This window comes from Anoplophora glabripennis, unplaced genomic scaffold, assembly GCF_000390285.2.
Source record: "Anoplophora glabripennis isolate ALB-LARVAE unplaced genomic scaffold, Agla_2.0 scaffold961, whole genome shotgun sequence".
Taxonomy (NCBI): Eukaryota; Metazoa; Arthropoda; class Insecta; order Coleoptera; family Cerambycidae; genus Anoplophora; species Anoplophora glabripennis.
The window spans coordinates 139751-153193 of record NW_019417214.1 but is presented as its reverse complement, the minus strand read 5'-3'; the positions used below and the strand labels follow the sequence as shown (position 1 = coordinate 153193).

Here is a 13443-nt window from a genome sequence, read left to right as displayed (position 1 = left end):
CCCTCCCCTCCCGCGCTAGCCTAAGGGCCACCTTAGCAAAGCGCATCCCAGGCTGCATAGCCGCACTACCCTACCCAACCATACCACACATAAACATGACACTACCCCCGGGGTTTACACAGACGAGCCGGCGAAGCAAGAAGAGCGCCAGAAGAAAGGGCCCTAGCCGGCGGGGCCCAGCCAGGACAAAAGGAGGTCCCACAAAGCGCCTACACCGGCCGCATTTGCGGTCGGGGTAGACGACGGATGGGGCCCACCTACGAAGGCTGTCTAGGCCTACACGAGATGAGGCAGGATAAAGTGGGATAATCCCCCGCGATCCCAAATCATTGAGGCCAATTTCTAGCCATGGAATAATGGATTATACCTGTTTTGTGTTATTAGCTTTGTTCGTAAACCGACACAAAGTGTAGTGTAGTGTACTGTAGTGGAATTCAGTGTTACACTAAAATAATAATTGTGCACCACTTTTAGAGAAAACATTTGGCTGTTCGTTAATTCAATTTGGGTAAACTTAAACTGGCATAACCTAATTGTAAATCATGGAGAAAATAGTTTTGATGAGTGAATTATGTAGTGACTCTGGAAGCGAATCGGAATCAGATGATGAAGATTACCTTCGTAAAAAAAGAAAAATTCATGTTTTATTGGAGACCTGTTTCCAAAAAAAATAAAAGAAAGTGCATTACAAATTTTATAGAACTTGTTAGAAACTGTGAGGAAGACGAATTTATCAGCCATTTCAGAGTAAAATGAAATATTGCCAAATTTTTAATCTAATCTATCTAAAATATCTACCAAGATGTGACATTTGTGATAAAAGTTTCATTTTCGCGCCACAAATATACTACACTACACTTTTACACCACCTTGTTAGCCAGTGTAGTAGTGTCTGCACTATTACACTACACTGGACTTTTCGAACACCTGGATTATACCTGCATTTGGCTGCACTGCAATAAACGAACAACGTATTACTACACTAGTGCAGCAGTGGAAGGTTTACGAACAAAGCTATTATATTATCAAATCTATGAGTTTAAGTTCCCTGATCCTGATGAGTAATTTATTAGTTCAGGATATGAAATATAACCTTATCCTAGGACCTTATCTGCTTATCTCCCTTGAATGATAATACCGGTATACATTTTATTTTGTGTTAGTTAAATTTCTACCTTTTCTCATTACATTATTTTTAGTAGTTTAACTAAAAATTATCGTAAATAAGTTTTTGTGTTTTTTATTACCATTAGTAAACGATACTTTTATGGAAAATGGAAGACGTAAAGAAGAATGCTTGTGTAGTTGTTTTGGGAGATATAGGCAGAAGTCCTAGAATGCAGTATCATTCCCTATCTTTAGCAGAAATGGGATATGTAGTGGACATTATTGGATATGGAGAAACTGAACCTATGGAAGAAGTAAAAACTGCTCCTTTGTTATACTATCATTATTTATTGCCTTGTCCTCGTATTTCACTGAAATTTGTGAATTATATTTTCAAGACTATTTGGCAAGCAATAAATTTGTTGTTTCTACTTTTTGTTATTAGAAAACCTGATATACTACTAGTTCAGAATCCCCCAGCAATACCAACTCTGTCTATTTGTTGGTTTTACTGTAAAACGATGGGATCAAAGTTTGTTATTGATTGGCACAACTATGCTCATACTATAATGGCTTTAAGTCTTCATAAACACCATCCGTTAGTCAAACTCACTAAGAAGATCGAATTATTTATTGGAAGAAAGGCAGATAATAACTTTTGTGTTACAAACGCTATGAATAATGATTTATCTGAAAACTGGAACATAAGGTAGGTAAATTCAAGCACAGTAACAGAAATATGCCAAGATCATTTATTTTTAAAAAAGTTTACTTGTATGTCGCTAAAATGCACTTTTCCAAAGAAAAATGTATAAATTTTTTACAACAGTTATGGGCAGCTGAGTAGTTGGGGGTATTCTTATTAAACTTCACTTTTTTGATAAATTTGCAATGGAATTGAATATTTTTACGATTTAAACGAACTTCCCTACACTCTGTGTATTTAATTTTGCAGTTCTACGTTCAAAAGCCTATATTTTGTAGATACTGGTTTTTAACTGAAATACGCTACCCCAAAAATGCTTCCATATTGAAATTCATTAAAATATTTTATCGCTAAGAAATTAAAAACAAATTTTTTATAAGGCCCGTTTCAGAAATTATAAAGTTTATTTATAAAGGGAGCTAGAAACATATTGCTTTTATATAACAAAAGGAAAAACATATTGTATTTGTATCACCAGTTTTTATCCAAATAAAATTTGGTCGAAAATAAAAATAAAACATTTTCATATGAAATTCTCAGTATATAATTATATTTGCAAAAAATTTGCACAAAGAGTGCTGATACAAATTTAAAATTTAATGCAAATAATTCACTCCTGCGAATGAGAACACCAGTATTCACAATAAGCCTAATATTAGGCACTGTGTAGGCTCATAGAGAATTGTTATGAAATGATCAAGGGGTGGGTCCTCCAAGAAAATGTCGCCCTGACATTTTCTTTCATGTTCAAAAAATATATTACACAAATAAACAGACCTGCACCAAATAAGTCTCTAGCTGAAACAGTTCTCTCGTAATGTTAGAAAATTTTGTGTATAAGTTTAAATCGTCATATTTTACTTCAAGAATTTATGGTGGCTTGTTGGTATATATATTTCAAGAACACTTTGTATATGTTTAAATAAGCAGTGCCTATCAAAAATCTCAGATAGGTAGGAAATCAAAAGACTGTAGAAAAAGTTCTGCATGCAAGCAAGAAGCTGTTAATGCATTTTGTCTTCCTTCGAAATAAATTAAAACAATATCCATTAATTGTGCATTGTTATATGCATAAGATAATTTGAATACTTGCAAGACTGATATAAATTTGCCTACCTTGAGATCTGAAAAGGGGATGCACATATTGGTAAAAAATATTTTTTCCATAATCAACCCATAGATACAGCGGTTTTTTTCATTTTTGACAATTAAATTTTCTTTGTAGTTTATTTAAATTTTAATTTTTTAATTTAACTATATATTTTTTATAATGTTATAACCTTAACAAAAATGAAAAATTTCACAAAAGCCGAATGTTGTATTCATCATCGCCCCACCATGGTCTTATGGATACAAGTCTGCCTCGTTCTCCTATGGTATCAAAGAAAAAAGGTTTCTTAATTAGTATTGCTCTAAAGCAGGGGTCGGCAAGTAATTTTAGGTGCGGTCCGGATACTTTTGAAAATTTTTAACGAGGTCCAGAAAAAATTCATATTTCTTATTTTTTTTATTTTGATTTGGACTCAAATTTAATCTGCTTACTAATTAAGAACTCAAAACACTCACACAATTGTAAAATACTAGAAAAAATGATAAGATTGGCAATTAAACGTAAATAACATTTTTTAAATAATTTATTTGAGTAATTTATATTTTTAAAAAATTTTTGGCGGTCTAGTATTTTACCTTCCGCGGTTCGGACCTAGACCGCGGTCCGCCAGTTGCCGACCCTTGCTCTAAAGGTTAAAACCTCTCTAATTCCTTATACCTATATTAACCGAATTTTAAATTTATATCTAACGAAACAATGTTTCAGGTCCAACCTTTGAAAAAATATTTCCCTTGTTTCAATTTTGCTTATTTTGACCAAAAGTCTATCCTGAAAATTTGCAATGTTGCTATTAAATATATACGGGGTATCCAAGAACGAATGAGCCATACCTAATGAGTAGCTTTTTTATCTGAAAAAACCGATTTAAATCAAGTACAATTTTGTTTCCTTTGAGAAGTTATTGACCTTCACAAAAAAATTTTTGGTTTCGTCATTTTAAAAATTTTAGAATGAAATTTGAAGAATATGAGCAAATTTTTTGTATAAATAGAGTATTTTGCTTTTTGCTATATTTTTTTTGTGGTAGAGATTGTGAGAAAACTGAGATATTTTTAAAAGCCCCAATTTATTGACTATAAAAAATTATACCGGTTACATGTCGCTAAAACACTCTTTTCCAGACAAAAATTAACTTTGATTTTCACTAGTCATGAGTTTGGTACAGCCGAATATTTAGTTCAATTAAATATTTTTTACGATTAAATTGAAATGGGCAGAAGACCTTGACATGGGTAAATTGGTTTAAATCGTACCATATTTAAATCAATTGTAAATTTAACAAAAACTGAAATTTAATTAGAGTTAAATCTCCCCAAATACTGCTGTCAGTAATCAACGAGGGCTGTAAGAAAAATGAAGTCAATTTTTTTTATTTGGAAGGGTGCATAGAAATATGATTTATTATCAGTAAGATATTTAATATGGCAAATTATACACCAAACTAATCAGAATAATGCACTGAAATAAGGAGAATTAATGTTGCTGTATGTTAACAGTTACCAATTACAAATAAAATTTTTATTTTTCGTAGTGCCGTCACCTTGTATGATAAACCACCTAAAATATTTCAACCAATAACATTAAAACAAAAACATGCATTCCTAAAGCACTTAGGAGAAAGCTATAAAAATTTGACTCTTGATGATAATTCAACATTGTTCACGAAAGAAGTTAATAATGAAGTTTATTTAAAAAAGGACAGACCTGGACTTATTGTTTCTAGTACAAGTTGGACGGAGGATGAAGATTTTTCTATTTTGCTAACAGCGCTACAAGGTAAAATATGAGATATGACTATTCTTAATATTTATTAAATATATATTAAATATTTATTAAATAAGTCGTCAGTGGCGCGAAAAACAACTACTCCGAGGGCTATTTGCCCCTACCGGCATTGAATTACATTCGCGACACCTAGTACAACAGCTAGGATCGTTCATCAGCTGGTCCCACCAGGCACAAACTGGTTTCGGACTTATTAGTCCTCATTAGTGTGTCATAGGTAGGACAACCTATCCAACCTTCCAGCTGATGAACGATCCTAGCTGTTGTACTAGGTGTCGCGAATGTAATTCAATGCCGGTAGGGGCAAATAGCCCTCGTAGTAGTTGTTTTTCGCGGCACTGACGACTTACATTGTGTTTCGCCCTCTATAGGCGACATTCGTGCAATAAAGTACCTGGCAAATTTTAGCAGGTCGCTTCCACCGTAGTAGCTATTTGAATGGCATAGTGGAAGTCAGCGCGATAGATGGAGCCTTTGTGCTTCGCGTACTATTTATTAAATAGTTATTTAATTTCTAGCAAACATTAAAATATGAAAAACAGTTTCTAATGCTTTATTGTGACATACTTAGGATGATACTATAAATATTTATTTGTATTGATTTATAACCGAAACGTTTTTTGCATTTTTACTTTAAAGCTGGTGTTTTATAGACAAGAAATCGTACTTTTAGTAAGACAATGATAGAACAAGAAAATCCATTATAACTAAACTATAAAAATGTTGAAATATAAGGATTCTTTTAATTTTCATAGTGAAAGATTATAGAAAACAAGATGTAAAAATATGATTTTTTTCCATATTCTGAATGTATTGTCAGCTTGTAAACTATCTTATACCCTGGAGAAAACTTGTATTGCTGGTTCAGTGAAGAGATATTGTTAAGATCAGAATGTAAGTATTCAAATTTGTCATATGTTTTATATTTGTAGATTATGAGAATCATATTTTAAATGGAAATGAGAAAACGTTACCTGACCTAATATGCTTTATAACAGGAAAAGGCCCTTTAAAATCTTATTACAGTGAAAATATTGCAAAGAGAAATTGGCAACATATATCCATTATTACCCCCTGGTTAGAATCCAAGGATTACCCAACAATGTTAGCCTCGGCTGACTTGGGAGTATGTTTGCATACAAGTTCTAGTGGTTTAGACTTACCCATGAAGGTTGTGGACATGTTTGGCTGTGGCCTGCCTGTTTGCGCTTATGATTTCAAATGGTAATTACTAAAATTAAAATTATACTATTTTTTTTTTGCTTGACCTTAAACTAAGAAGTTGAAAAAATGTGTCCAATTAACTAATGTACAGGGTGTTTTTACAATGAATTTTCAAAAATTGTCAAGAGTAAAGTACCTTTGTTTTTAAAAATATCAAAAATATTTACTTAAGAAAATTATTGAGAAGTAAAAGTTATGACAGATTGTCAATTTTCAATTTGATCAGCCAACTTTGTTTTTTTTTCTTTACTTCCAACAAGACGGACACCCAGCGCATTCTAATTTAAAGGTATTAAGGTAATTCAATTAAGGGTGATAATAGAACGGCAAGAATACAGGATATTTTTTTGATTTGCATTATTTCAATTTCAATATATCAGGTATGTGTTTTTGTGTTAATTATGTTCAGATATATTATTTTTAGTTTTTGTTTTGGATAATTATTTATTACGTGTATTGTGATATAATTCAATGCTAATTGAGGCGTGTAATCCATAGAGTAGTAGTTTTCTGTAAGATCAGCAGTTAAGAGTCTTGTCTGCGGAGTTAAATATCTAGATTCTGGTATTGAAGAACATTGTCTCATTTTATTTGATAAGATTTTTTTAAAGAAAATTTTTCCATGATCACTTTAATTTTCACCAGGAATGGAATTGTATGTATGTCAAAATGTTTATCAATCTCACTGAAAAATGTCTAATAAAATTTGTTTCAATGAATTCAAACCATATTAAATATACAGGGTATTACAAGAAAATAAGTCAAGTTGTTGATCACAAGTTCTTTGAGCATTAATATAGGACTTTCCTTGTGCCAGTTTCATTTTAAGCATCTCCTTAGTCCTTTTCCAGTTTTATAAAAAAAAAATGTTATGCCTATGTTTTAAGTGTATTTCTATCACGCGAGCTCGCTATGGGACCTATAGTGTAGGGGGTTAGGTGCACTGGAAAGTGCTAGATAGTACAACAGCGTGATGTTATTTTCATAGCGCAACGCTGGAGCGTTGCGCTATGAAACCTCGTGGCGCTATTGGCAACTTTTCCCCACTCGTTACACAATGTACTATTTTTTATCATATACATTATATCTAATTTTTTTTTAGTAAATATAAATATTTACTGAATCTGTAGGCAGTTATGACAGTCAGTAAGCAAGGTGCTGGAAGACCATGAGCGTAGGTAGGTTTTTTGCTTAGGGTGCGTGCGCCTTGAAAGGCCAGTTGGTCAGCCGGTTAGTCCGATCAAAAACATATACGCGCAATTATTAAAAACGTCACAGGACGCCATTTTTGGGATAGATCAGGGGCCTTTATCCAAACAATCGAATTCTGTGTTCTGTGTGTAGCAGAATAATTGCTAATATTTTAAATCAACTATAAACCTGTTAAAAATGTTGTGTTTAATGTACTTTTGAATAGATATACATAGAACAAAAGTAATTTGATTATTAGAAACATATTAATGTATCAGAAAAATCGCTTCCTAACCCCCAAATAAGTTATACTGAAATCAACACTTTTTGTTCATTACCAAGTTCTTTTGCTTTTGCAGAATGTCTGAAAAGCACGTTGTGACTTATTATATTCTTCATGTAGCTTTCTTTTTCGTGTCTTCCTCTCTGAAGATAAATGATGAATGCCAAACTTTTCTCCTCATTAAATGAAAATATTTTAGGCAAATTTTTTTGTTTATTACCATGTTGAAAATGGCAACTACAGACAAATGAACCCTTGTCAGGTACATCTACATGTCTGAAAATAAATAAAGATTGAATTTAACTTTTTGTTTTGTGATATAGTTATAAAGTTGGAAAACATCCTATAGTGCTGCCTCTGGCAAAGTTTCTATGCGATTAATATTTACAGATTTTAAACAGTTAACAGTTTTTGTTAACGACAGTTTTAGAGTTATTTCGGATTCAACTGGAAATAATTAATTTTTCAAATGAAGTGGAAGAAATAATTCTTCTTTGAAATACAGTGGGAAATCAAATGGACTAACTGAATTTCCAAAATATTGTTTAGTGGCATTGAAATTCTAAGATTTCAATAATTTTGTCTGCTTCTATTGTATCCAAGTGTAATTAATTTATATTAAATACTTAGGCATTTGTGTGCGATATTTTTCAAAAACTTTAACACATTTCAAGAACTAGACTGTTTAGGACATACATTCATACAGTTTTTTTCTTAAAATCATATAATCATCTATTTAAAAACCAATCTATATACAGGGCATTCCAACTAAGAGGAATTCTTCTGTAACTCCGTAAACTGTAAAATATATAAAAAAAATGGTTTTAATAAAATTTGCCGGGAATCACGTGGACCAAGTAAAGAAAATATTTTTAGCTTTACAGGGTGTTCCATTTCCGTGGAAGCTACATAACTTTGTTATTTTAAATGGAACACTTGTCATCACGAGCTCGTTATTCAGACTCGGAAATACTGAGACCCAAATTTAATAATCTTACGAGTTGACAAACTTTTTTTTCAAATGGAATGACTCATATTAATTATCATGCAAAATTGAATGGCCTTTCGACTGATATAGGGCAGTGGCAGCGTAAAGGGGTGACGGTAGGGGCGATCCGCCTCGGGTGCCAAACACCAAGGGGTGACAACTTACTCGCGCTCCTTAGTTAGTAGACAGTTAAAACTTTCTTGCGAGAAACTTGTATCAACACTCGAAGAGATGTGTGATTTCAGCATCAACAGAGAAAACGCCGATACAAGAGAAGCAGCATCCGCAGTTTTACTAGCTTTGTGTGACTTCAGTTTTTTATGTTATCTTTCTTTTCAGTGTGAAATCCTAGAAGAAGTTAACCAGACACAAAAATATATACAAACATCTGAGCTATCGCTGGAAAAGTGTGAGATGAAAAACAACGCCCTAAACATTTTTCTTCAAAGCCAACGTATTCAAATAGTGGAGAGTTATTTCCTACGCAACTAAAAAATGTGAGAACATGAATATTTTGATTGAAGGAAGAGAAAGGAGGAGATTGCGAAAACGTATGCCAGGAGAAATGGCCCAAGATGCTGGACTAACATTGCCAGAAGCGCTGCAGAGAGCTATATTAGAATGTTTTGATAGATTTTACAAAGAACTAGACCATCGTTATAGGGCAACGGATGACATTTTCATAACATTTGGTATTGGTCAGCCTAAAACTCTGCTTATGTCAACAGAAGAAGAACTTTGTGGTATAGTTCCAAATCTGACAAAAATCTATGATGAATTTTCTGCAGAGGACATAATTTTGGAGAATTTACGACTGAGGTGCCACTTGGAAACCGCTAGCATTTCTTCCCAAGAAGCGGTCCGGTGGTCTACCTTGGAGCTTCTGAGATTCATTGTAAAATGGGCTATTCTGAGTCTGTTCCGAGTCTAGCGCTGTGTTTAAGATTTTTTTAACTATTCGGTGGCTTCGTGTGAAAGAAGATTCTCAAAATTAAAGTTAATAAAATCTTGCTTAAGATTCACAACGAGCGACTAAGCAATCTTCCCATTTTGTCTATTGAAAAGGGCAGAAAGATAAATTTTAATAGTGTGATCGAATATTTTAGCAAAAAAAAGTCACGTAAGCACATTTAGTATTTGTTTTTTTATTTTGAGAATACTCAATAAAACCGCCCCGGGTGCCAACGCATGCTATGCCGCTACTGATATAGGGTTGTCCATACTTCTCTCTTAACAGTTTTCCAGAAAAATCAGGTTCTCTGCTAAAGTCCGAAAAAGCAGCTATGTAACAGCATCAAGAAGGCCTTGCAAACAATGTTTATTGCACTGTTTGACAAACGAAGCAAATTAAATGTCACCGTTTTTCTATAAATTTTACAGTGACAGAGTTACAGAAGAATCCCTCTTAAGTGGAACTCCCTGTATTACAGTCCGTATTTGTTAAGAATTTCAAGAAAAGAATAAGCCAATAACACCTACGATGAACCCCACAAAACTAATGTCTTTCTATTCGTGTTGAATGCGGTTAATTCCAAGTGTTTTTTTTGCTTACATATTTATTTTATCTCATTTCTATATGCACAAAATACATACAGTAGGTATTCTTATATTTTTTTCCATTGTAGTCTTGGCGAATTAGTAAAACATGGAAAAAATGGATATAAATTCACTTCTGCTGAGGGATTGTCAGAGCAGCTTCAAGAGTGGTTTGAAAATTTTCCGCATAATGAAAAACAACAAGAAAAAGAGACCCAATTTAAAACAGAGCTTCATACATTCCAGAAATTGCGATGGACAGAAAACTGGGTTAATATGGCTTGGCCAGTATTGAAATAAATATATTGTGATGAGTTAATAATTTTCCATATCGATTCAATAATAAAAATAATTTTAATAAATATTGACGTTCTTTTTCCCTCGAGTATTTATAATTTTACAAGAAAATCAATCAAGAAAATTGAGACGTTTTTAAACAGAAAATTTTTATCTTTATCAATTTATTCTATTTTCGATTTCTAGACGGTTTTATAATATTGTGGGGTATGCAGCTCTTGGGGTTTATTTTATAGTTGGTTCTTTGTTGTTTTATTTGTAACAAAAAAAAATTCGGACTATTGGGGAGCAATCGCACCCCTTGCCCTCATCTTGGATCCGCCCCTGTCCCAATCATATAAATAAGCTGTGTTGTGTTGGGTCGCAACTGGTGTGAACTGAAGCATCTAGTATACATGTCATTTATCCTAGTGAAAATATAAGAAATCTCTGATGTTAATTTTAATAAAGTTTGACAAGCAAAATAAGTGTTATTGTAACCGGGTGTTTTCTGTCACGCCAATTCGTGACGTCATTTAGTGTTATCGTGAACATGAATGACCGATAGGGAGGCCTGACGGCAGTAACAAAAGTTTAGATAATCAAATTTAATTTGATTCGAGGCTCCCCGCATACGCGTTTCTTTAGATTTTAGGTTCCACCTCGACTGCATGGAAGTAGAAGTAGGGTGTACGCCCCCCTTTCAGATATTATCATTAAAAAATTATGTGGCAAAAAACTTGACCTGTATTTTTTTACAATATATCGTTATTTAAGTGACAAAAAATGTAAAAGTGAAACAAATTTGGTCCAATCAATCCCCTAATTGCGTCGTCTGCTAAATAGGAAACTCAACAGCTCAACTAAAATCATTCTACTGTCCTTTGTCATTATTTACAAAAAGAGAGCCAGAGAGAGTATTATATGGCTTCGCGCCATTATTCCATGGCTAGAAATTGGCCTCAATGATTTGGGATCGAGGGGGATTATCCCTCTTTATCGTGTAGGCCTGGACAACATTCGTAGATGGGCCCCATCCATCGTCTACCCTGACTGCAAATGCGGCCGTTGTAGGCGCTTTGTACGTATAAATGTCGAGGGAAGCCGTTTCGCACGTCGTCTGTCACGTATTAAGTTTTTTATGTCATCGGGGAGGGTGCCCCGGGGGTTTGTCAGTCGGGGGACAATAGTTTCTGTCGTAGTCTGAGACGGGGCGTTTTTAATGTCAGTCTCAAGGGAGAGGATTGCCGCCTACAGGTCACGGGTGATTTCGATGACTGGGAGCGCGATGTTTCCTTGAATTACTGCTCGGAAGCGCTCCCATCCATCAGTCAGTGAATCTCCTCGTGAAGGTGCCTTCATATCTCTGTCTTCGCCCCAGATCCAGAATTATTGGATTGTGGGCGGAATACCCTTCGTGTTGGGTGGATATTTGGGCATTTAACGGTATAGATTTTAAGAAAGCAAATGTCGATGACGTCGGGGCGTCCTACGGGTCCGTAATCTGTTCAGTAGGACGCAACCTCTTGTGGTCGTCGTCCTGCTGTGCCATATAGGGGACTTCGAGTTGAAGTCCCCGATGGCAATTGTCTGGGGCCAGGAAAAGATTTTGTCTAGTCATTGTCAAGTAGTGGTAATCTGGGTAGGTGGTAACAGGACACCACCGCAACGTCTCCATGCCGTAGCGATCTCACCGCTATAGCCACGGCCTCTGTGTTTTGAGTTTGGAGCCTCTGGAAATCGCAGAAGGCTCTGCGACAGACCGCTCGCCGTAAGATTTCTTCAATCCACTTCAGCAGGGGAGTGGTTTACACAAACCAAGAAAAGGCCGAGGCTTTCGCCGATAGCCTGGAACTGCAGTGTAGACTGCCTCAGCTGCCCAACGAAGACGAGGAATTCGAGATAGTGGCTGTGCGCACGGCCCGACGCGTCGACAGAGAGCCAGACAATGACATAATCCACCCCACAACTCCTGACGGACTAAGACTGATAATACGCAGACTTAAAAACAGAAAAGCCCCGGACCCGACAATATACATAACACGACACTTAAACGACTACCACACGTACAAGGGCCTCATGGCTCTCTCTACTAAACATAACAAACGCGACACTTAGACTAAGACACTTCCCTAGCCGCTAGAAAACAGCAAACATAATCCTTATCCCAAAACCCAACAAAGATCACACCATTGTTTTATCTTCTGTGACCATTCGCTGAACGCAGCCTAATTTATGAGTTTTGACATCTGACGTCTCCAATTCTCCATTCCATTCTATACCGCTATACCGGTTAAAAACACGTGTTTGTGCGTATTTATGTTTATGAAAAAAGTATTTAATTTAATTTCTTAATCCCTCCGTGAAGCGAAATATTCGCCGAGAGGAAACTTACTCTGCTCTTATATTTTCTGAAAATTCAAAAATGGTAAAATGAGGTAACCTGCCTTTAATTCAGTAATAGACCCCATTGTTTTTAGGCTGAAGAAGTAAATCCAAAAGCTTATCCGTTGGCAGATGCTACTTTAACGACAAAAATTCTCAATTTAGTTCAACAGGCGATGAGTTATAAACAACTGAGAAAGGGCGCTAATGAAGTCACTAAGACACTTAACCGAGGTATTGCTGAATTTATTGTAATGGCTGCTGATGCAGAACCATTAGAGATACTTTTACATTTACCATTACTCTGTGAAGATAAGAATGTGCCTTATGTGTTCATTCGTTCAAAACAAGCTCTGGGACGTGCTTGTGGTGTTTCTAGATCAGTAATTGCTTGCAGTGTTACTATCAATGAGGGTTCTCAATTGAAGCCACAAATACAAACTATCCAGCAGGAAATTGAACGATTATTAGTATAAGCATAAAATATAGGTGTAACTTTTTTTTATGTACCTAATTACATTTTTTTAGTACATATTTGTTTTTAAAATTAAGTAAATACATTTGATTTTAAAAAATTAATTTAAAGGATTTGTGGGAAAGGTCATAGGAAAAAATTCCATTTCAGTTTAGGTTTGAAAGTGATTAATTATATTGATGAGTGATAAGTGTAATAAGTAAAAGCACTGAATAGGGGGTATTAAAAATTTACAAGAAAATTTGTTCAAATATTTTTTTAAAAATAAAAAGGAGGATCTAGGTAGTTCACAGATCATCGTGCAAAACTATATAATGATGAGCCTAGTATTTAACGAAAATTGCTTTGGCAGGAAAATAATCCCAACGTAACCTTA

At 34.7% G+C, this 13443-nt stretch overlaps 2 protein-coding genes across 3 annotated transcripts; both read left to right on the top strand.

The window, feature by feature from the left end:
- The first annotated feature begins 1099 nt into the window (after positions 1-1099).
- On the top strand, positions 1100-10287 carry LOC108912257 (chitobiosyldiphosphodolichol beta-mannosyltransferase). Of its 2 annotated transcripts, none has more exons than XM_018717451.2 (5): positions 1100-1140; positions 1254-1816; positions 4456-4700; positions 5642-5933; positions 10021-10287. In XM_018717451.2, exons 2-5 carry the CDS (start codon positions 1275-1277, stop codon positions 10229-10231), a joined length of 1290 nt encoding a protein of 429 aa, XP_018572967.1. In that variant the 5' UTR covers positions 1100-1140; positions 1254-1274; the 3' UTR covers positions 10232-10287. The 2 variants fall into 2 exon arrangements, with proteins under 2 accessions (XP_018572967.1, XP_018572966.1); XM_018717450.2 differs by having other exon boundaries at positions 1121-1140; positions 1200-1816.
- Positions 10288-12469: 2182 nt separating this feature from the next.
- Positions 12470-13124, top strand: LOC108912258 (NHP2-like protein 1). The gene is made up of 2 exons (XM_018717452.1): positions 12470-12635; positions 12688-13124. The coding sequence occupies exons 1-2, from the start codon at positions 12633-12635 to the stop codon at positions 13066-13068; spliced, it is 384 nt and encodes a 127-aa protein (XP_018572968.1). The 5' UTR covers positions 12470-12632; the 3' UTR covers positions 13069-13124.
- Positions 13125-13443: the final 319 nt, after the last annotated feature.